The sequence below is a fragment of the Microcaecilia unicolor genome, chromosome 3 (genome assembly GCF_901765095.1).
Source record: "Microcaecilia unicolor chromosome 3, aMicUni1.1, whole genome shotgun sequence".
Taxonomy (NCBI): Eukaryota; Metazoa; Chordata; class Amphibia; order Gymnophiona; family Siphonopidae; genus Microcaecilia; species Microcaecilia unicolor.
In genome coordinates this window covers 92,373,063-92,398,318 of record NC_044033.1, presented here as the reverse complement: position 1 = coordinate 92,398,318, position 25,256 = coordinate 92,373,063, and the positions used below count along the sequence as shown (strand labels likewise).

The following is a 25,256-nucleotide window of genomic DNA, read 5'->3' as shown; positions in this document are numbered from 1 at the left end:
GAACCTCAAGGAGTTCTGAACGAGGTTCTTCCTTTGCCCTTAATTTGATAGGTATGGCTTGAGCCATCTCACGGACAAAGCCAGGAAAGGATATACTTTCTTGAGGAAACCTACGTCTCTCAGATGGCAGAGAAGGATCAGATGGGATACCACAGAACTTCTCAGCTGAGAAGTCCTGTGGGTCTTGATCTGTCTCCCAGGAGAGATTTGAGTCTAACTTTTCAAAGTACTGTTCATGGAAAGTACATGGAAGATAAGTGTCAACTACAGCGTCGGCTCTCTCTTGAGGCAGATGAGTCTCTGAGGTTGTAGAAAGTTCTTCTGCCGATGTCGACGCATGCGTCGATCAGGTTCGTGCTGCTCCTGATGTTCTGCACCGAGTCAGTGTGCAGAAACTTTCCCATGATTGTCTCTCCAACATATTGACAGACTGGCCTGAGGTTGGTGCAAACACCCTATAAGCCTGTATACATGTGAATGCAGTAGCTTCCTTCAGCATAGGCTAGATTTTTTCCTGTAGAGTAGGCGTCAGTATCAGCTGAGAAAGCGGTGTGGACACAGCCAGCATTATAGTCTGTGCAGGCGTAGGAGATCTGGAAGACTTCAAAGGCTGTCAGTGAGAAATAAGTTGGAGAGAAGAATGGTCACTGTGGCACGGATGCTTCCCGTGCATCAAGGACGTTAATGCAGAGGAGGTGTTGGCAGAGTGCCTGGAGGGAGAACGATGAAGATGCTTCTTAGGCTTTTTATGCTGCAGGTCTCTCAATGCACACAGCACCTACGAAGAGGACGTAGAGTCCTTATACAGTTGTGGTACAGAGTTTAATGTTGGATCATCTCAATGTTGTGTCGGTCTATGGTCCAGGGGAGCTCAAGCAGTCATGTACCTGAAAATGGTTGATGTTCCCAGGCAAAGGACGGGCTCAGATACTACAAAGGCCAAAAAATGAAAAATAATTTGAAAAAATTAATAAATTGAACAAAATTAACAGAAAAAAAAATGAAGAAAAAAATATCCTAAAAAAGGAAAGGTACCAAAAGGCAAAAGTTTGACGCACTGAGGAAAGACTTGAAAAACAAACCTTTCTGCTCCACGGAAAACAAGACTGCTGGACCCACGCTCAAGTGGGAAGGCACCTACACAAGCACAGTGGGGGCACTGCCTCAAAGATTTAAAGTGATAGTATAGTTGGCAGAGTCCGCACTGAGCTCTATGGATGTCACCCACATGTAAGAATATTATGCCTGCTTGTTTTCGATGAGAACAAAGATACAAGAGTCCTAGGATGATTAGGATTTCTTTATTGGGGGATCTAAAGACGTAATCAATCTCAATGACCTGACATGGTTGCACTTTGTCAAACCATGACTGATTCAGAGGTCCAGTAAAGATTTGATAGAGCCAGGGGTTGATAGATAATTCCAAATAAAAACCTGACGACACAACATTTTGCTGAAACGCAGCCACGTCAGATCACTGAAATTGATTACATGTTTGGATACCACAATAGAGCAATCCTAATCACCTTGGGGATTTTTGTGCCTTCATTTTTATCTCCAGGGTCACCACCACTTTTGTTGTTGTTTGGTCTGTCTGTGTAAACTGGTCCACTATTTTTGTCTGTCATAGCTACAAAGAAAGCCAACTTAAATCAGCAAAGCAAAGAAATTATAATACTTCAAAAAAAGTTGAAATGCTTTATTAAAAGCTAAACACATATACCCTGGAGAAGAGGTGGGAAAGAGGAAATATGAAGACATTTAAATACCTCCAAAACATAAATACACTTGTCAGGCCTTTTTCAATGGAATGAAGGTTCTGGCCATTGGATTTTTTTTTTTTTTGGAGGGGGGGGGGGGGGGGGGGGGAGACTCAGGATCAATCTAAGGATACATAAAGGATAGCGGATGAGTGGTACAGGCTCCCAGTGGAGATGGTACAGATGAGAACAGTATCAGAATTCAAGAAAGCTTGAGCAGTTGGTTTAATAAGCAGCCTGGATAGGTCATAAAGAGGGGCATAATCGAACGTGAACGCCAATCTCCATGGGCGTCTATCTCCGAGAACGGGTATGTGAAGGGGCGGGACAAACCGTATTTTCGAAAAAAATGGGCGTCAATCTTTTTTCCGATAATACGGTGTGTGCCAGCCAAATGCATCGGATTTGTGCGGATTTGAGCTGGGCGGTTTCATTTTTCAGCGATAATGGAAACCAATGCACCCAGCTCAAAAACTACCAAATCCAAGGCATGGGGTTGTGGGAGGGGCCAGGATTCGTAGTGCACTGGTCCCCCCTGACATGCCAGGACACCAACCGGGCACCCTAGGGGGCACTTGTAACAATTAAAAAAACAAAGCAAACTACTTCTGAAGTCCATAGCTCCCTTCCCTTGGGTGCTGAGCCCCCCAAATCCCCCCAAAAACCCACTCCCCACAACTCTACACTATTACCATAGCACTTATGGCTGAAGGGGGGGGGGGGCACCTAGATGTGGGTACAGTGGGTTTTGGGGGCGGTTTGGAGCGCTCCCATTTACCACGACAAGTGTAACAGGTAGGGGGGGGATGGGCCTGGGTCCACATGCCTGAAGTCCACTGCACCCACTAACAACTGCTCCAGGGACCTGCATACTGCTATGATAGAGCTGGGTATGACATTTGAGGCTGGCATACAGGTTGAAAAAAAAAAACGTTTTTAAAGTTTTTTTGGGGTGGGAGGGGGTTAGTGACCACTGGGGGAGTCAGGGGTGGTCATCCCCGATTCCCTCCGGTGGTCATCTGGTCATTTAGGGCACTTTTTTGGGACATGTTCGTGAAAAAAAAGGGTCCAAAAAAAGTGACCCAAATGTGTCGGAGGTCTGTAGACAACACCCACATGGACAGAGGTTTTATCCTTTCTTTTTAAGGTGATCCATATCGCTTCTTCCTTTCCCCAGTTCCCTGTCATTTCAGTCGCTGTGATATCATTTTTCACATACAGAGCTACTCCTCCACCTTTACGCCCCTCTCTATCCTTCCTAAAAAGATTATAGCCTGGTATGTTTACATCCCATTCATGGGAATCACAGAGACATGGCTCAATGGTTCCCATGAATGGGATGTAAACATACCAGGCTATAATCTTTTTAGGAAGGATAGAGAGGGGCGTAAAGGTGGAGGAGTAGCTCTGTATGTGAGAAATGATATCACAGCGACTGAAATGACAGGGAACTGGGGAAAGGAAGAAGCGATATGGATCACCTTAAAAAGAAAGGATAAAACCTCTGTCCATGTGGGTGTTGTCTACAGACCTCCGACACATTTGGAGGACCTAGATAAAGATCTGATCGCTGATATTCAAAAGTTGGGGAAGAAAAGAGAGGTGCTGTTCTTGGGAGATTTCAATCTGCCGGATGTAGATTGGACGGTTCCGTCTGCGAAATCGGAAAGAAGCAGAGAGATCGTGGATGCTTTTCAAAGTGCTTTGCTCAGACAAATGGTGTCAGAACCCACGAGGGAGGGAGCGACGCTAGATCTGGTACTCACAAATGGGGATAATGTGTCAAATGTCCGAGTGGGTGCCCACCTGGGCAGCAGTGACCATCAAACGGTTTGGTTTGATATGACGGCTAAAGAGGAGGGTGGCCACTCAAAACTCCTGGATTTCAAACATGCTGACTTTAGTAAAATGGGGGAATACCTGAAGAAGGAGCTGATGGGATGGGAGGAAATACAAGAAGTGGAAGGACAGTGGTCCAGACTGAAAGAAGCTATAAATAGGGCCACGAACCTTTATGTAAGGAAAGTAAATAAAAGCAAGAGAAAAAGGAAACCGATATGGTTCTCCAAGCAAGTGGCTGAGAAAATAAAGGCTAAAGAGTTGGCGTTCCAGAAATACAAAAAAACTCATGAAAAGGGACACGAGGAGGAATACCGGATGAAACTGAAAGAAGCCAAGAGAGAGATACGACTGGTGAAAGCGCAAACGGAAGAACAAATGGCGAGAAATATAAGGAGGGGTGGCAAAATTTTCTTCAGGTATATTAGTGAAAGGAAAATGACTAAAAAGGGAATTGTGAGACTAAAAGATACTGCGAACCGCTATGTGGATAATGATGAAGAAAAAGCAAATTTGCTAAATAGATACTTCTGTTCTGTTTTCACAGAAGAAAATCCTGGAGAAGGACCGCGATGGACTGCAAAAAGTACAAATGAGATTGAAGTGGATAGAGCACCGTTCACGGAAGAGAGTGTGTATGAACAACTTGAAAAGCTAAAGGTGGACAAAGCCATGGGGCCGGATGGGATCCACCCTAGGATATTGAGGGAGCTCAGAGAGGTTCTGGCGGGTCCTCTTAAAGATTTGTTTAATAAATCCTTGGAGACGGGAGAGGTTCCGAGGGATTGGAGATCGGCGGATGTGGTCCCACTTCACAAAAGTGGTGATAGGGAAGAAGCTAGAAACTACAGGCCGGTAAGCCTCACTTCGGTTATTGGAAAAGTAATGGAAGCGATGCTGAAGGAAAGGATAGTGAATTTCCTGGAAGCCAATAAGTTGCAAGATCCGAGACAGCATGGATTTACCAAAGGGAAATCGTGCCAAACGAACCTCATTGAGTTCTTTGATTGGGTGACAGGAGAATTGAATCAGGGATGAGCTATGGACGTAATCTACTTAGATTTCAGCAAAGCTTTTGACACGGTTCCCCACAGGAAGCTCTTAAATAAACTGGAGGGGCTGAAGATAGGACCCGAAGTGGTGAACTGGATTAGGAACTGGTTGACGGACAGACGCCAGAGGGTGGTGGTGAATGGAATTCGCTCGGAGGAGCGAAAGGTAAGTAGTGGAGTGCCTCAAAGATCGGTGCTGGGGCCGATTCTGTTCAATATATTTGTGAGTGACATTGCCGAAGGGTTAGAAGGTAAAGTTTGCCTATTTGCGGATGATACTAAGATCTGTAACAGAGTGGACACCCGGGAGGGAGTGGAAAACATGAAAAAGGACATACGGAAGCTAGAAGAATGGTCTAAGGTTTGGCAATTAAAATTCAATGCGAAGAAATGCAAAGTGATGCACTTAGGAAGTAGAAATCCACGGGAGACGTATGTGTTAGGCGGGGAGAGTCTGATAGGTACGGGCGGAGAGAGAGATCTTGGGGTGATAGTATCTGAGGATTTGAAGGCGATGAAACAGTGTGACAAGGCGGTGGCAGTAGCTAGAAGGTTGTTAGGCTGTATAAAGAGAGGTGTGACCAGCAGAAGAAAGGGGGTGTTGATGCCCCTGTATAAGTCGTTGGTGAGGCCCCACCTGGAGTATTGTGTTCAGTTTTGGAGGCCGTATCTTGTGAAGGATGTAAAAAGAATTGAAGCGGTGCAAAGAAAAGCTATGAGAATGGTATGGGATTTGCGTTACAAGACGTATGAGGAGAGACTTGCTGAACTAAACATGTATACTCTGGAGGAAAGGAGAAACAGGGGTGATATGATACAGACGTTCAAATATTTGAAAGGTATTAATCCGCAAACGAATCTTTTCCGGAGATGGGAAGGTGGTAGAACGAGAGGACATGAAATGAGATTGAAGGGGGTCAGACTCAAGAAAAATGTCAGGAAGTATTTTTTCACGGAGAGAGTAGTGGATGCTTGGAATGCCCTCCCGCGGGAGGTGGTGGAAATGAAAACGGTAACGGAATTCAAACATGCGTGGGATAAGCATAAAGGAATCCTGTGCCGAAGGAATGGATCCTCAGGAGCTTAGGTCAAGATCGGGAGGCGGAGCTGGTGGTTGGGAAGCGGGGATAGGGCTGGGCAGACTTATACGGTCTGTGCCAGAGCCGGTGGTGGGAAGCGGGACTGGTGGTTGGGAGGCGGGGATAGTGCTGGACAGACTTGTACGGTCTGTGCCAGAGCCGGGGTTGGGAGGCAGGGCTGGGGTGGTGAGGATAGTGCTGGGCAGACTTATACGGTCTGTGCCAGAGCCGGTGGTTGGGAGGTGGGGCTGGTGGTTGGGAGGCGGGGATAGTGCAGGGCAGACTTATAAGGTCTGTGCCCTGAAGAGCATAGGTACAAATCAAAATAGGGTATACACAAAAAGCAGCAAATATGAGTTATCTTGTTGGGCAGACTGGATGGACCGTGCAGGTCTTTTTCTGCCGTCATCTACTATGTTACTATGATATGTTACTATATTTGCGCTAAAAACGCCTTTCTTTTTTCGATTATCGGCCGAGGACGCTCATCTCTCCTCGGCTGATAAACACGCCCCAGTTCCGCCTTTACCACGCCTCCAACATGCCCCCGTCAACTTTGGCCGTTTCCGCGACAGATTGCAGTTGAAGACGCCCAAAATCGGCTTTCCATTATACCGATTTGGACGCCCACGGGAGAAAGACGCCCATCTCCTGAATTGGGTCGAAATATGGGCGTCTTTCTCTTTCGAAAATAAGCTGGATAGTCTTTTTCTGTCATTATATTCTATCAGGGAAATATTTAAACTTTGCAGTCAGTGTTTTTTTTAAATGCCAGTTGGGCATTTAAAGTTATATCTGGATATTCTGTACCAGCTGATGATTAGATATCAGTATTCAATATACAGGTATGGTGCTAACCACTACCAATATTTGGATAATGGTGATATTTAGCAACATTGCCTGGCTAAAAATCCAGGTGACTCTGAACAGCTTTTTTTCTTGTCCTAAGTTATTTGGATATGCTGAATATCACCAGCCTCTGGGTAAATCCCAGCTCTGCTCCCTGGTCACCTCAGGGCTACCCAGGGCTATTCTAAATTATTACATACCTGCACTATCAGGATAATACTGCTGAAAATTACTGAACAACCTCAAGGACAGATGATCTAAAGTCCCGAGCTGTTCCAAACAATGCTCTAAAAATAGCGCTGGAACAGTGCGGGGCTTTACCGCACCTATGATCAGAGATAATTGCATGCAAATTTAAGCATGCAACTTTCTCTGCTCATGGGGTAGAAGTACGGGAAGATTGTGCCTGAGCGCAATCCTCCCGCACTTGTTTGACAGGTATGGGCTGTGAAAAGCCCAGACCTGTCAAATACAGGGGCTGGAAGTCCATGGGACCACCAGAACCTAACTACCCCTGCCCCAAGCAAGGCAAAATGAGGGCTGGAGTTCCGGTGGACCTCCAGTCCCCCCAACCTCTCCTCCCCCCCCCCCCCCCCGACACAGGTTCCGGGAGGGCTGGAGATCCCCCAGCATTTGTAAGAAGTCCCTGGTGGCCCAGTGGGCGACTGACGATCCCCTCCCCTCGCGACGGGGCTGGAGGTCCGGTGGACCTCCAGTCCCCGACACAGATACGGGGGGGCTGGAGATCCGGCGGATCTCCAGTCCCCCCTAACGCCCCCCCCAGCACTGATAAGAAGTCCTTGGTGGCCCAGTGGGCAGCGGTCAATCCCCACACCCTCCTACCATGGGATGGAGGAGGGAGGTAGCCTCCCTCCTCTTCCTTCGGTGCTACCAGGGACCTCTTACCAATGCTGGGGGCGGGGGGGTAGGGGTGCTAGAGACCTACCGGATCTCCAGCACCCCTGAACCTGTGTCAGGGGGACCGGAGGTCCGCCGGACCTCCAACCCTCTGCTGCTGGACGGACGGGGGGTGTCGTCGGTTCCTGGGGGGGGGGATGGGGGGGAAAACACCATTCCTCCCCTATAGTTTACAAACCCTAACGCTAGGTCCGAGCTGGCATCGGGTTTGCCGCAGCCAGAGAGCCAATCTTTGGCGCGCTGGTCGCTGATCACCGGGGACGAATAGGTTTAGCATGCATTTGCACGCTACTAGCGCTAAGAGCTCTGTTTTGCATGCATTTGCATTCTAGTTTTGTTCAGAGCCTGCGCGAGCGTCATTTCACACGATCAGGGGCTCTGATCATGGGGCGGCAGCAAACGCAGGCGCTAGTATGGCGCTATCAGCCTCTAGCACCTGAGTTTGCTTCTGATCATCGGCCCATCAGTCAGTGCTACTTTCTGAGTAGCAGTAACCGCTACCTGAAAAAGTAGGTTTAAAAATAAGCCCTAACTTTTTTTTAACAACAAGAAAACTTCAGAAAAAAAAAAGTCATTGCAGGACAGAACAAATTTTTTAAAATAGCATATAATTTAAAACAGCAGAGATTCAGAAAACCAATCTTCCTCACACAAAATAGAAACTGGCTGGCATTTGGTTTAAGTGTCACCTAAGTTTCCTCCTATATATATATTTAATGGAAGATGTAACTAACTTGTTAGTTTCACTCACACACAAACAAGGAGTGACACGGGCTGCACATACTGCAGCAGGACAATGTTTATCCACTCCTATCCTAGCTGAGATAATATTTAATCATCTCTTTGATCTCATGTGCAACTTTCTTAGTCACCTTACTTTCTAACTCTTTTTACTCTCTTACTTATCTATATGTTCCATCTTTGCTTATACCCTTCACTGTCAATTAAAATGTTTTATTACGTATTGTATTGGCATTGTAAGTAGTACACTGTGCCATACTTTGTATTGTTATTTGAATATTTTTACTGCTGTAATTGCCTATTGCTCATGTTTAATCTATTCTTACTGAACACCGGCTTGAGTGAATTCCTTCAAAAAAGCAGTAAATCCTAATAAATAAATATAGTCAGCAGCTTTTTTAATAGAAATCTTCAGCAATGCACATAAGTCACATGATCTATATCTGTGCCCTCCAGAGGCCGTATTTTGCTAGAGAAGCAAATAAACAAGACCTGCACACTACACCAGAATAAAGGCATCTAAGAATCTTAATGACCTTCAGTTTTATAATTTATGTCATCTCTACAAACCCTTGACTCAATCATAGTCACACAACTGTCAGTCATCTTTGAGATAATGTTACTTACCAAAGAAACTACCCTCTTGGGACAGAAATAATCCTGTCCATTGCACAATTCTCCACCCCCACCGCATGAAGTTAGGACAGCCTTTTTTCTGTCCTAATTTTATGTGGGTTCCTAGCCAGTTAGAGGGCTAGGTGGCTGCTCCACCCAAACTCCACCTCCAGCCTGCCCCGCCCTGAACCTCACCGGTTTGGGTTTGGCTGTTAAGAGGTGGTATTCAGCAGCATTGTCCGGTTAAGTGCCGCTGAATATTGCTGCTTAGGCCCGGACAAGCAATTTAAATGGCCAGGAATCATTCAGTGACATTCAGTTTTATAATTTATGTCATCTCTAGAAAGCCTTGACTCAATCACAGTCATACAGTTGTCAGTCATCCTTGAGAAAATGATGAAAAAAATGTTACTTACCAAAGAAACTACATTGTTTGTGATAACACCACCAAATAAATTTTTCACTGTGTTTTTCTATGGAGAGAAAAAAAGATCAGTAGACACATATGATCTTGAGCTTATCTAAAAAATGTAATAGCCATTTTAACATAACACTTATCAACTTACAAGTTCTGGAGACATTTCTTCAATTTTGGTTATCAGATCAGTAAAGAACTCTGTCATGTCTTTCTGCTCCCCAGTGTTTAACGGCTGTTTATCCATTGTATATGTTTTGCAGAAAGGCCTTGGATTATATGCTTTGCATTCACTTTCCTGGGTGAAATAAAGGGAGCATTATTATTAGAACTGCTTTCTACTCATACCATCACTAGGTAAACAATTTAAGGTAATAATATTATTATACATTCAAATTACAATTGATTTCCATTTTCAAAATTTCAGAAACAGTTATTAAATCTAACATGGAAAAAAGCTACTTTTTAATAATAATGTCAGCAATGATACAAATTGGGCTTGATTTTATAACAGGACACCTATTTTATAAAAGCATCATAGGCCCCTGCCAGATCCAGTCCCACTAGTACACAAATGCCAAAACACAAATTTACACCTGCTGCAAAGATGGTATAAATGCATGTGTGTACTCTTCATGTGTATATGTGTATTTTCTAAAATACATGTGTACATTGCAACCCTGCCTCTATCTGCCCAAACTGTTTGTCTGTGAATGCCTATATAAAGGTTATGTAAACATAGGCACACATTTTCCATGTACGTATTTTTTATGTACATATGCAGCTGCACATGTTATCTATGGAACTAACTTTATAAATTTACACCTATTATGTTTCACTTTAGTTAGTGGAAAACAGTGTAAGCAATGTTTCACTTTCAATGTTGCTCATATTAAGTAAAGATGCTAACCCAGGGCCGCCGAGAGACTGAAATGGGTCCGGGGCAGGGCCACTGCCACCCCCCCACAAATCGTCATCCGCTGTCATCTCCCCCCCCCCCCCCAAAAAAAAAAAAATTGCAGCCGCAACCGGAACAGAATTGAAGTACCTTGGCTGGAGGGGATCCCGAGGCCCCATCAGCAGAAGACATTTTCCACCAGCGCTGACTGCCTGCCTGTGGCTGCTTTTCCTCTCAGGGCATGCTTGGTTTCAAAACAGAGTATGCACGCCCGAAAGGAAAAGCAGCCACTAAGCAATGGGCAGAAGAGCAGCGCTGGAGGAAGCTCCGGGTCCTCCACAGCCTCCAAGGGGGGCCCAGCGCCACAGTTTTCTCTCTCTTGCTCCTGTCGGGACATGATCACTCGGGTCTTGTCAGGAGCAGAAGAGAGACCCCGACGGCGGGCCCCCCCTTGGAGACCCATGCCCAGGGAATTTTGCCCCCCTCTTGGCGGCCCTGTGCTTACCTGTAATGAGGGTCCTCCACAGGCAGCAAGATAAATCAGACATACTTGTGGATGACATCATCCAATGACTCCAGTATAGACAGGTCTCTAGTAGTTCAGAATGACCTAAGGTCATTCTATGTATGCACAGGTATTCCTACACAGCTTCTCTCTTGTAATCCATACTCAGTCTATTTCACAGCTGAAGACATCTCCCCAGGACAGTGTACAGTAATGTATGTCTGATTTATCATACAATAAAAAAAACTCCATGATAGGTAAAAAGTATGCTTTCTCTATCAATGAACAGGACGAGATCAGCCACTCTTGTGGAGAATCACAGAGCTGAGACTGTTATTATGAAATACCCTAACAGCAACCTGGAAGTGTGTCTATACAGATATATAAGACACTGACTCCACAAACCACAGTGAAAGCCATTATCACCAAATAGATAAGCCACTTTGAGCCCACAATCTGTGGGAAAATGTGGGATACAAATGTGATAGATAAATAAATAAATAAGACTTGAACAGTGGTGAATCTTCCCATGAATGGCCAGTTTGACTGCCAAAATAACTCCAAGGGGTGCAATGACATTCAAGAAATCACAAAACTTCCTGGAACATTATCCAAAGAACTGGTGGCTTCTCTAACCTTAGCTAAGCTCAGTGTTCATGACTCTACAATAAGAAATAAACTGGGCAAAAATGGGATTTATGGGGAGTACCAAGGCAGAAACTGTTGCTATTCAAGAGTAACAGCAATGCTTGTCTCACATTTGCAAAACAAAAATCATCATCTAGGGTTTTGAAGATAATATTCTATGGACAAATGAGTCAAAAATGGAACTCTCTGAACACATAATTCCATAGTAAGAATATACCAACAGTCAAACATGGTGGTGGTAGAAATAATGTGATGGTGGTGGATGCTTTGCTGCGTCAGACCTGGAAAACTTGCCTTTATTGAAGGAAACATGAATTTTGCACTTTATCAGAAAATTTATAAGGGGAATCTGTCTGTGAGCTGAAGCTCATTAAGCATATTTAGGTTATGCAGCACAACAAAGATCCAAAACATAAAAGCAAGGCTATAGCTGAATGACTGAGAAGAAAGCAAAGTTACTCACCTGTAGTAAGTGTTCTCCAAGGAAGCAGGACATGCATTCTTACAAATGGGTGACATCATCTGATGAAGCCCCACTACAGACAACTACTCAGCATTCTATAGCTTTAAGCTGCCTTTGGCAACATCCCACTGCACATGCAAGAGCGCCTTCCCACCTAGCGTGATCACGCAGGACCAGCATATTGTATCGAAGAAGTGGAAGGGGATGTGAGAATAGTTCTGCTGTCCTCGAAGAACACCTGCTACAGATAAGTAACTTTGTTTTTTCTGAGGACAAGCAGGACAGCGTTTCTCACAAATGGGAATCCCTACCTACCATGCTCACCGAAAACAACAATTCAAGGACAATAGGGTCTTGCAATGGCAAGGCTAAGCAGAACCAATCAACCTGAAACTATATATAGTCTTATTGTGAAGGTGCAGTCTAAACAGAAGAAAATTGGGCCTAGGAAGGTACAGTTGGATTCTAGACACCAAACAAATTCTATAGGACTGCCTGATTAAACCAGCTTTTGAGTCTGGTATGCTGCTCATGGCAGTAATGAGATGTGAATGAGTGGACTCTGCAAATCCCTTATGTAGAGGCTGAATTCAAGTGGGTTACCGAAGCAGCCATTGCTCTAACAGTGTGAGCCATGATATGACCCTCCAAAGTAAGCTCAGCCTGGGCATAAGTGAAGGAGACGCAGACTGCTAGCCAACTGGACAATGTGAGTTTTCCAACGGTTCTCCCCTTCCTGTTTGGATCAAAAGAAATAAAAAGCTGGGTGGGACTGTCTACGGGCTCTCCAGACAGAAGGGCAAGGCTCACTTGTAGGCCAAGGTTTGCAGTGCAATTTTGCCAGGATGGAAATGAGGTTTTGGGAAGAATGTTGGCAGGACGACTGATTGGTTAAGATGGAACTCTGACCTTAGAAACCTTAGGGAAGAACTTAGGGTGAATGCAGAGAACTACTCTGTAATGATGAAACCTTGTGTAGGGTGGATCACCTATTAGGGCCTGCAGCTCACTGTGAGTTGAAGTGACCACCAACAAAAACAAGACCTTCCAAGGTCAGGAACTTTAGATGACAGGAATCATGTGGCTCAAAAGGAGCTTTCATTAGCTAGGTGAGGATGGCTTTGACACAGTACAAGGTTTGATGGGGGCTTTGTCAACATCAAACCTCTCATGAAGTGAACTAGAGGCTGGACAGAGATGGGCTTTCCTCCTACACAGTGATAAGCACTGGCTGTACTAAGGTGAACTCTTACAGAGCTGGTCTTCAAACCAGACACGAAAAGCTGTAGGAGGTATTCAAGAAGTTTTTGTGTAAGGGAAGAGAGAGGATCTAGGGCCTTGACCTCATACCACATGGTAAACTTCCTCCACTTAATAACACTTTTTAATGGAATCATTCCTGGAAGCCAACAGGACTCTGGAGGCACCCTCAGGCAGTTGAAGGGATGCAAATTCTACATTCTCAACATCCAGGCTGTGAGAACCAGGGATTGGAGGCTGGGGTGCAGAAGAGATCCCTCATTCTGCTTGATGACAGTTGGAAAACAGTCCAGTCTCCTTGGTTCTTCAGGGGCAACTCCAGTAGAAGGGGGAACTAGATCTGTCTTGGCCAGTAAGGAGCAATCAGGATCATGATCCCCCAGTCCTGTTTGAGTTTCAGCAGAGTCTTCCCTATTACTTTTCCCTCTAAGCTGAACGAGAGTCCTCCCCCTACAGTCCTGCCAGTAGGGGATACTGTTTCACTATCACATTTTCAATAGTGAGGAACAGGTAAGCTCTGCAGGACTCCAGGAAACCTGCCTGTCCCTAGTGACTGAAAACAAATTTTGAAATGCCACCCACCTCTGGCAGCAATGCAGTTGGAGGACTCCCACTCAGCTTAGAGGGAACAGTGTTCCCTATAAGAGGGGCTGGAGGATACACATACAGGAGATCCCTCCCCCAATCGAGGAATATATATGATGAAAGTCTGTTATATGACCCCACTCCCAGAAGATCTTTAGAGCAACGCTCATATTGAGAGCACACTTGTGCAGCTGTATCACCCTGCTTAGTCTATCTACCAGGTATTCTGCTTCCCTGCCAGATATGTGGCTTGGAGCACCATGCCGTGACTGGTGGCCCATTGCCGTATCCTGACTGCTTCCTGACACAAGGGGTATGAGCTTGTACCCCCCCCCCCCCCCCCCCCCACGGCTTGCTGCCATGATACATGGCAACTTGGTTGTCTGTTTGAATTATTTATTTGTGTGTTACATTTGTATCCCACATTTTCCCACATATTTGTAGGCTCAATGTGGCTTACATAATACCGGAGAGGCGTTTGCAGACTCCTGTGTGAACAAATACAAAGTGATGTTGTGGTAAGATAAAGTTCATGTGGCACAGCCACATTCGGGAATCGTACAACGGAAGAGTTGTGTAATGTCCATTACGTACTTTAGTTTTGTTGTGTTGCAGAGATCAGGCATTTATGTTGGATCGGATGGGTATGCCTTTTAAACAGGTTAGTTTTTAGTGTTTTCCGGAAGTTTAGGTGATCGTACGTAGTTTTCAAGGCTTTTGGTAATGCGTTCCACAGTTGTGTGCTTATATAGGAAAAACTGGATGCGTAGGTTGGTTTGAATTTGAGTCCTTTGCAGCTTGGGTAGTGCAGATTTAGGCACGTTCGTGTTGATTCGGGTCTGTCATGTATCCCGGGGCTTCACCGTAACTGTCTTGTCTGTCTGTATTATTTAGATTGTAAGCTCTTTTGAGCAGGGACTGTCTCTTTGTATCAGGTGTTCAGCGCTGCGTGCGTCTGGTAGCGCTATACAAATGCTAATAATAATAATATGTAAGCGACATTGAGCCTGCAAATAGGTGGGAAAATGTGGGATACAAATGTAACAAATAAATAATGAACAGTTTTAACAACTGATGCCAGTCAGCAGGACTAGGATGCCCATATGCCTAGGGAAGTTAGTTAAGTAGTGTTGGCCAGTTCAGGAAGATTTGTGGCATGTCAGTCATTTGGCTTTAAGGACAATTTGGTTGGCCTTACAACACTTTGTTTCTTTAGAGGTATGAGCAGTATGCATCTTGTCTGACAATGCCAAAGCAGTGATGTGAAAATACAGGAGAAAAACGAGGAGCTCATTAGTATCCTTGAAGATTGAGAAACGTTGTGCTTGTGCAGAGGATCATCTGTTGGTGATCTTGGCTGCACAAACTGCAGGAGTGGACAGTGTTCTGACAGGCTTTCTCAGCAGACATCAGTTGGACTTAAGAGAATGGCATCAAATGTCTGCAAATGCCTAACAAAGTCAAGGACAGAAGAGTGCTAAGGAAAAAGAAAATGAATATCATATGCATATACACAATATTCAACCCCAAATGTCTGTAGAAACTGACAAAGTGGTTGCAAATACAAATTGAACAAAATAGCCAACAGGACCGAACCCTGTGGTACACCAGTCTTCAAAGGCCTAGATTTGGAAAACTGCGTTCCAACAAGGAGCTCGTGCCTACAGCCTTCCATGAATGACTAAAACCAATGGGAAATGGTTCCAGCAAAATGGGTGGTCTGAGAAGACTGTGTAGCTTCTCTCTCTTTTTTTTTTTCTTCTTTATGTTCAGTCCAATCTGCACCATCTGCTGAAGGCTAAGAAATACTGACAAGATCCTAGCTGCACCACCTGTTACGCTGGTGATGCCATTAGAATCTTCAGTTATTCTCTCTGCCTATGCACACTGAATCTGCGTTCTGAGGCATGCCTCCAGGTACCAATATCCATAGCAGAAGATCTTGTTGCCACTCTGAAAATATCATAGGTAACTTGGACCATGTATCTTCTACTGTCCTTCACTTTGCCTGCTAGTGAGTAGAGCTGTTCAGCCTTCTCCTAAGGAAAAGTATCTGTAAAATCCTCACTACACACAATGTTCCGCAAGTACATGCCCACGAAGAGTTGGTAAGAAGTTACAGCATTCTGAAACACTTTCTCTCACAAGATTTCAGTTTCTAAGACTTCAGTATCTAAGCTTCTCTCCCCGCACCAAAAAGAACTTTTGTCCTTTTTGAGTGCAGAATCAACCACTCTGGAATTGTGAGGAAGCTGCTATTTTCTCAATCCGTGAGCCTTCTAGACTCTGTACATGCAGTCAACCTTCTTAGTGATAGGAGATATAGAAAGTGGGGCCTCTTAAATTCTTAATTGTATATCCTTAAGATTCAGTGACTGTATGAAAGTTACTAAAGCCCAGTTAGTTGATATATATATATTTTTTTTTTTACTTATTATTATGTTTTGCTGTGCTACAAAATAGGCTGTGATTGTTGAATGTATAATACTGGCATTTGGTCAATAAAAATATATATAAAAAAAATAAAGATTCTGTGGACAGGTACTACCACAACTTCTTTGGTGGTGGTGGGGATGTTAAGAAACTGGAGGACATCTCTAACATTTCTGCCTTGGGTTCCTCTTCAGTCTTTACCTTAAATGAAATTACCTCAGTCATTTTCCATACAAAAGATCTCTGATACTTCAGTGAAGCTTCTTCCCCAGACACAATGAAGATCAATGGCAATGCATCCAACATCAAGCTCGAGGTTCTTCAAGGTCTCTGTGTTGATGTTTCTCTTGAAGGCAGATATGTGATTCTTGAGGACCAGTTGGATTTCTCTCTGCATTGACATTAATAATGTTGATGTTGAAGCTGCAGCACTGTGTTTAGCAAAGAAGGGCTCCATCTACTCACTGAATCTCTTCAACAGCTGCTCCTCAAAGGATGCCATGAAGAAAGGTGTGGGAAATACGGTAGAAATAAATAAAAAAAATAAGCTTTAAAAACATAGCTGCATTTTCCTGAGTTAATTGAAGAGTATTGGAACCCAGGTCTTGGAGGCTGTGGTGTCCCCTCCAATTTCAAGGAAGTTGAGCAATCCTCATATCAAGGATGATTTGAGGAAACTGGTGACCTTGTAGTTCTCTGTGTTGTGCTCCAGTGAGATATGATGTGGATGCTCATCAGTCTCCAGCGTCAAATCCTGCCCCTTCAAGCAGGACTCGGGAGGATGACTGGTCCCAATGGCTTCTATTAATTCTTGATGTCGAGGATGAACAATGAACTCTCAATGTTGATGCAGTTCCAGCATCTATGAAGACTAATGTTTGTGTTGGTGACATAGATGAACTGAATGTTTGGATAAACAACCGAAGAGAAACCAAATGACTCAGCTTTTGAACAAATCCTAACCAGGAGCCTGAGACCTATACTAGCCAGAGTATGAAATACAAAGGAAACATTAAGATCACCATAAACCTATTTAAGGCACCATCAGGAGATGTATGGAATGATGACAGGACTGACAAAGAAACTTGCTAAGTGTCCATTTCTAAACTAAAAAAAAAAAAAAAGAAGACATCTTGATGCAAGCTTCAGTGACAAGTGACCAACCAGCTTAACAGAAAGACAAAGAATGAGGTAATCCTGTGTGACAGCAACAGGTGAAAAATGGCAAGTGTAGTGAGGCCGCGCAAAATCTTTTAATATCACTAAGATGGATTCGCTTCCTGCATGGGTTCCAATGATGACATCACCATGCTATAAGTACTTGCTATCCTGCTTGCCCTCAGAGAAAACAGAAACCCAAACAAATTCCTACTGTTTACCTTCACTCACTGGGGGTTAATTTGTGTCTGTGCGTGTGTAAAAGGGGGTGGGGGCTGGTTATGCAATGAGGGGATTGCGTCTGGGGTTTTATGGGTTAAATTGTTTTATTTTGGGATGTTTTATGATTATTTTTGTGTTATTATTGTAATTTCTTGTACAATAAATTGGCTGTCTTTGGAAATAAATATTAAGCAAATATGAATAATAAAAAATAGAATCCTTTACTATGAAATAATTTTGTGGCTCTGAGTTTATCATCAGAAACAGAACCTCCAAGGTGCAGGTAAGAAAAAAAAAATGCAGGGGCGGGGGGGGGGGGGGGGGGGGGGAGGGAGGAGATCAATTCCAGAAAACCTAAATTGCCACCATGAAGAATATATTTATAGAACAAATAGTGCAGCTAAGTAGTAGTACTATATGGAAACAAAATCAAAATGCTTATTTTTAAAGAATTTGTGGAATATTGGTAGCTCAAAATTTACAAGGCACATTATAATCTATTGATATAAAAATCTAACAGATTATAACAAAAACAGCACCCTCAACATACATATTTACTTGCCAGAAATACAGATTTTGTATTAGATTGGTTGCCAAGTTATGTTCCTTCTGCTGTACACACTTAGTCACTAGTGTCACTCAGACAATATTACCATTAAATATGTAAACATTTTCTGGAGTTCCAGTAGAGTGGTCTTGTGCTTCAGATCTTCTGAATACTAAAAATAAAGACAACAGTTAAATTTAAAAAGACAAACCTATCCACCGACAAACTTACTTATATTACTTCCTTTAATATGTTCATGCTGGTGTCTAGCCTTGCTAAATGCATACGGTTTGGGCACATGGACCTGTCCACAAAGTGGCACTTCCGTTCCATAGCACCTTGCAAAGCAAAACCACTAAACTGTTTTGCAAGTTAACAAAAGCTATTTTACCACACAAACACTTATTTCGATTACTTGCTCAGAACAAGACAGACAATAGATATAATGGAAGGTTTCAAAGCTGGAGCCCGGATACTACTCCCTAGAAATTCGTAGTAAATAATGTAGTTAATACTATACTCACTATACTACATATGTAAAGAAAAAATAGCAATTATCCCATTCCATTGTGAATATTCTATCTTTATTGTTATTTATTACTATGTAATATGTTGTTACCTATTACTATGTAAGACGCATTGAGCCTGCTTTTAGTGGGAAAGTGCGGGATACAAATATAATAAATAAATAAATAAATGTATACATTTCTACATTATCTAGAACTAATACTTCTCATCAGCAACCTACATTTTATATTTGCATATCACATTGTAAAAAAAAAAAAGCAATTTCAACAAATTTAAATAAACGATACCTAAAGGAGCATATCAATCATTCAGCAATTTTCTGAAAAGATCTATAAATTTACAAATGACATGTTACAACTGCCTTTATTGATTGGATTTATAAAAATTATCTTTGCTAATGCAAATGTGTGTAAACTAATGGTGGGGTGAGCAATTTTGTGGGGATGCAAACATTAGCAGCAAGTCAGAAGATTAGAGGGTAGTTGAGCATAAGTAGCAGGGGCCGTGCAGGCTGGAAGATCAGAAGCAGAAGATCCTCATCAGAAGATAAGCATGCTGCCGGCAAGGAGAGGTGAGAGAGAGAGAGAGACTAAAAGAATGGGTAGTGGGGTTGGGAGAAGGATAAAAGCCAAAAACAAAGAGGCAGGGGGAAATAGGGTGAGAATGGTAAGGGGAGAGGGAGGAAGAGACTGATAAGGGGAGAGAAAAGTTTTGCTAAAACAGAAAATGGTAATGAGCAGGCACAAACTGGTATTTCTTTTTTTCATTATGTGGAAAACAAATGTATAATTGCATTGGGGTTTGAAACTTGGTTGTATTATTATAGAAACAAAACAAATTTTGGATCAAATTGGAGGTAAGGCGTTCATATGCAATTTTACATGGATGGGAAGGCAGGGGGGGGGGGGGGTTTAAAAGGTTTATGCATCCCTGTGCTAACATAGTGCCATTTCCTCCACCTGTAAAGCTGCAACATTTTAGAGCAGTATTAGTCAGGCTGCTTAAAATATCAGACTTTTATTGCTTCTGGTTTTTTTTCCTCTTTCACTCCATTTCTAGTTTACCTCGTTTTCTTTTCTTAGTACATGAGGAGAGTATTGTAAGAAATGTCTAAATATATTGCTTTTTCATTTAACATAATTGCAAAGATAGAATATATAGTTTAGGCCCTTTTTAGCAAAGATCATCACATTAGATTTTTAACAAACGAACTGTGTTTCTCTGAGTTAGGCTAAAGAGAGGTGTACAAATTAATAAGGAGCTGAGACAAAAGGAAGGGGGGGGTGGTAAAAAGCCCAAACTGCTGAGACATTGGAAAGATTCAAGGACAGACAGGCCTTAGAACTAAGAGCCAGGTATGAAACCATGATTGAACATCTGTGAGCTATAAACAAAGAGAATAGAGAGAGGGGAGAGTTGGTGGGGGGGGGGGAGTGAAACATTCCATGTGTGAAGACTACTAAAGCAGAGCTTTCACATGGAAGTCTTGAGATAAGAAAATACAAACTCAGCAGAACTAACAATGGACAGAGGATCAGGCTTGGTCCATGGAAAGGGGACTGTTATAAGATAATTGGAAATGATGCACGGGGGGGGGGGGGGGGGGGGGGGGTAAATGTGATAAATATCAAATGAGAAACTTAGCGGCAGACAAAGATGGAAGACTATATAACTTGTAAACCTTAAGGATTGTGTGTGCCTGCTTGCTTTCAGAGACACCCATTCTTGCAAGAGTGTATTTTTGGAAATACAGTGCACTCCACTTAACTGCACGTCAGATAAGCACATGATCTGTTTAAATGAATGCCGTACTTCGGTCCCGTTTTTGGCGCCATCAATTTCTATGGGGACAAACTTCGGTTTAGCGCACCACTGATAAGTGCATGATTCGCTTATATGCATGGTTTAAGACTGCTCCTCTGCAGGAAAGATTCCGCATAACCGCGCGCACAGAATATAGAGCCGATTGGCACGTGACAAAGGGGTGGTAAATTTGAAATCTCGTTGGTTAACTGCCACTGAACTCAACAACCACCATCACAGTACTTGGGGTAGCCACAAGATTTCACTGCAGGACGCTCGACATCCGATCCACTGACTGGACTCAGCGTAATCTGAATATCCATTTTTGCTCCTGCTGTAACAAAATCCGCCTGTGATCTCCTCTCGAGGAGCAAAATACCACTTGCAGTGCTATGCATCTGAAATCTGTGAATGAACACGCCAGTCAACACGCCTCATTTTAAAATCCTGGTATTTTATACCCTCCCAAAAATGCATAAGGCCTTGGTCCATCCCCCCGGTAGACCTATTATTTCCGGCCAGGGCTCAGTTTTGGAGCCCCTATCAATTTTCGTGGACTGTTTCTTGCAGCCTCTGGTCAGTGGTGGAGAATATTATTTGAAAGATACGACTCACTTCCTTCAAATACTTGCGACACAAGAACATAAAGCCTGGACATCCATCTTGGCTACTCTGGATGTCACTGCATTATATACAGTAATCCCACAGGATGAAGCTATAGAAGTGTTACAAGTTTTTTTGGACACAAGGGCACGGAGCTGAGTACCCACTTCTTTCATTGTAGCCCTGGCAAATTTGGCTATGAAGAAAAGTTTTTTCTATTTGACAACACCTTGTATCAACAGATTTCAGGGGTTGTGATGGGGGCCATGATGGCCCCATCAGCGGCCAATCTATACATGCAAGCGTTTGAACAGAAGTTTGTTTACACCTCTGCCATGTATGAAAAAATAGGCCTGTGGGTTCGTTACATAGACGACATATTTCTGTTATGGACAGGAGAAGAAACCGATTTGCGCCAGTTTGTTCTACAGTTAAATAACTGCCATCCTCGCATACAGTTTACCTTGCATCATGACCCTCAAGAGATTTCCTTTTTAGGTGTATTGATAAAGAACACGAGTGATGGCTTCACGACTAAGGTGTTTCAGAAGGCTACAGATAAGAACACCTTTTTGCGCTACGAGAGTTGTCATCCCGTACCGTTAAAGAATAGCCTACCTTTTTCTCAATTTTTAAGGCATCGTCGTGTCTGCTCAAGGAATCAAGATTTTAAGCAGCAATAATGGAGGAAGCCGCCACATTCGTTAACCCAGTTGATGGCAGAATATATAAGTTGCGAGCATGTACTATTTGCAAATCGTCTAATGTCATCTATTGCCTCACATGCCCTTGTAAGAAAATATACGTGGGCTAGACCTCTAGAAAGCTTTCAATCCGGCTGACAGAACATAAAAGTGCCATTCAAGCAGGGAGGATTGGAGTGCCCTTGGTATCGCACTGTTCAAAGCAACATTCATTCACAGATTTCAGATGCATAGCACTGCAAGTGGTATTTTGCTCCTCGAGAGGAGGAGATCACAGGCGGATTTTGTTACAGCAGGAGCAAAAATGGATATTCAGATTACGCTCCCTAGAACCAATTGGTCTGAATTCACGCATAGAGTGGAGTCAGTTTTTCTGAATTGTGAAAGCAAGACTAGTGATTGGTCATCAGCCTGACAGCGTCTGACGTCATAACTGACATATATAGCTGAGTCCAGTCAGTGGATCGGATGTCGAGCGTCCTGCAGTGAAATCTTGTGGCTACCCCAAGTACTGTGATGGTGGGTGTTGAGTTCAGTGAGCATTAAAGTATAAACTGGTAGTGCTCTTTTGTAGTTGATTTTTTGTTTCCCTATTCTGCTTGCAGTACTAACCCCGCCGACAAGAACCCTGAAGCAGCAGTGCGAAACGCTGGCCACCGTTGGCTTGGAGGCAGAGGGGTGAAGAGGGCAAGTTGCAGCACAGGAGTTTCTCAGTGCTGATGATAGAGAGACAACGGCACCGCAGTTGAAAGCCTTCGACCTGGATACGGACACAGAAAAGATAAGTGTTCTAAGCATACTACCAGTGCATTGAATAGCGGGTTGACTGTACCTGCCAAGAGAAAAATGTTATTCTGCTTAGATTAACTTTTTGTTCATAATAACTATAACAGTATTCCTGAAAAAGTAAAAATATTTTAAAAGAGGAATACTTGAAGACTCGGAAGGTTTTTTCTGGCCGACGATGGAGAGGATCGTTAAGATCTGGTCAGCTCTTTCAAAGATTATATATCTGAGAGCTCTTTGAGTCCCTTTTCCTCCCACAATTGAGAAGTTACTTAATTATTTGAGCGGGTCTATATCCTATAGTGGGATAAGGTATAATTTTTGTCCGTAAATATTGCCATACTGGGACAGACCAAAAGTCCATCAAGCCCAGCATCCTGTTTCTAACAGTGGTCAATAGTCACAAATACATGGAAAGATCCCAAAAAAGTACAAAACATTTTCTGCTGCTTATCCCAGAAATAAGCAGTGGATTTTTCCCAAGTCCATTTAATAATGGTCTATGGACTTTTCCTTTAGGAAGCCGTCCAAACCTTTTTAAAACTCCGCTAAGCTAACCGCCTTTACCACATTCTCTGGCAACGAATTCCAGAGTTTAATTACACGTTGAGTGAAGAAAAATTTTCTTGAATTCGTTTTAAATTTACTATTTTGTAGCTTCATTGAATGCCCCCTAGTCCTACTATTTTTGAAAAGAGTAAACAGGCGCTTCTCGGCTATCTGTTCCACTCATTATTTTATAGACCTCTATCATATTTCCCCTCAGCCATCTTTTCTGCAAGCTGAAGAGCCCTAGCCGCTTTAGCCTTTCCTCATAGGGAAGTCGCCCCATCCCCTTTATCATTTTTGTCGCCCTTCTCTGCATCTTTTCTAATTCCACTATAACCAGAATTGAACACAATATTCTAGTCAGCAAATTTAATTACCTCACTAGTTACTCCCATCTCTAGGTCATTTATAAATATGTTAAAAAGCAGTGGTCCCAGCACAGACCCCTGGGGAACCCCACTATCTACCCTCCTCCATTGAGAATACTGACCATTTAACCCAACTCTTTGTTTTCTATCTTTTAACCAGATTTAAAACCACAATAGGGCACTACCTCCTATCCCATTACTCTGCAAACTCCTCTGGAGTCTTTCATGTCCAGAGATAGGCTTACCTTCTACACGCTGGAGATAAGCACTAATTGCACTAAGGTGAACCCTTACGGAGTTGGTCTTAAGACCAGACTTTGATAAGTGTAGAAGGTATTCAAGCAAGGTCTGTGTAGGACAAGAAAAGGGATCTATGGCCTTGCTATCACAAAAGACGGCAAACATCCTTAATTTAAAAGAATAACACCTCTAGTGGAATCTTTCCAGGAAGCCAGAGCCACATCTGGCAGCCTACTAGCACAGACGGCGAGATCCGGTGCCCCCCTGCTTGTTGGTGTAATACATGGCAACCTGATTGCCTGTTTGAACTAAGATAATTTGGTTGGACAGCCGATCTCAGAACATCTTTAGAGTGTTCCAGATTGCTCAGAGCTCCAGGAGATTGATCTGAAGATTCGTTCCCTGGAGGGACCAGGCTCCTTGATTGTGAAGCCCATCTACATGAACCCCCAACCCCAAGAGTGATGCATCTGTTGTCAGCACATTTTGTGGCTGAGGAATTCAAAACGGAAGTCCCAAGATCAGATTGGATCAAATTGTCCACCACTGAATAGAGTGTACAAGCTCAGGGAACACTTGGATGACATAGTCCAGACTTCCCATGGCTTGATACCACTGAGAAGCAAGGGTCCATTGAGCAGATCTGAAGTGAAGATGTGCCATGGGTATAACATACACGGTGGAAGCCATGTGGCCCATCAACCTCAACATCTGCTGAGCTGTGACACGAACCTTGGATGTGAGGGACGGAAGGTTGCCCGCACGAGTGTCCGGAAAATAGGCTCAAACGGTCTGTGTGTCGAGCAGAGCTCTTATGAAATCCAATTGTTGGACAGGATGGAAATGGGACTTGGGGTAGTTTATTACAAACCCTAGCAGCTCCAGCACCTGAATAGTCTTCCGCATGGACTTTCGAGCACCTTCCTCCGAGATGCTCTTCACCAGCCAATCGTTGAGATAAGGGATCACATGACTCCCAGTCTGTGTAGCAACGTTGCAACTACCGCTAGACATTTGGTAAATACCCTGGGAGCTGACGCAAGTCCGCAAGGCAATACGCGGTACTGAAAATGATGTGTTCCCAGCCAAAGTGAAAGATACTTCCTGTGAGCTAGAAGTATCAGGATATGTGTATATGTATTCTTTAAGTCCAGAGAGTATAGCCAATTGTTTTTCTGAATCATGGAAAGAAGGGTGCCCAGGGAAACCATCCTGAACTTTTCTCGGACTAGGATTTTGTTCAGGACCCTTAGGTCTAGAATGGGATGCATTCCCCCTGTCTTTTTCTGCACAAGGAAGTACCTGGTATAAAATCCCTGCCCGTTTTCCCTTGGTGGAACGGGTTCGACCGCATGGGCGGAGAGGTCCTCTGCAAGTACCTGCTTGTGCTGACAGCTTAATGAAATTGCTCTCGGTGGGCAATTTGGAGGTTTGGATATCAGACTGAGGGTGTATCCTAAGCAGACTATTTGAAGAACCCACTAGTCGGAGGATATGAGAGGCCACCTTTGGTGAAAAAATTTTAACCTCCCCCCAACCAGCAAGTCGTGCGGCACGGACACTTTTATGGTGGCTATGCTCTGCTGGACCCAGTCAAAAGCTCGTCCCTTGCTTTTGCTGGGGAGCAGCAGGGGCCTTGGGCGCACGCTGTTGACGAGAACAAGAGCGCTAGAGTTCAGCCTGAGAAG

General features: G+C 43.6%; 1 protein-coding gene across 1 annotated transcript in view; it reads right to left on the bottom strand.

The window, feature by feature from the left end:
* Positions 1 to 25,256, bottom strand: part of USP34 (ubiquitin specific peptidase 34) — a 1,418,841-nt gene that overhangs the window by 478,729 nt on the left and 914,856 nt on the right. The window contains 3 exon segments of the mRNA XM_030196176.1: positions 9,270 to 9,326; positions 9,420 to 9,566; positions 18,094 to 18,159. Of these exon segments, the coding sequence (XP_030052036.1) occupies positions 9,270 to 9,326; positions 9,420 to 9,566; positions 18,094 to 18,159 (270 nt within the window).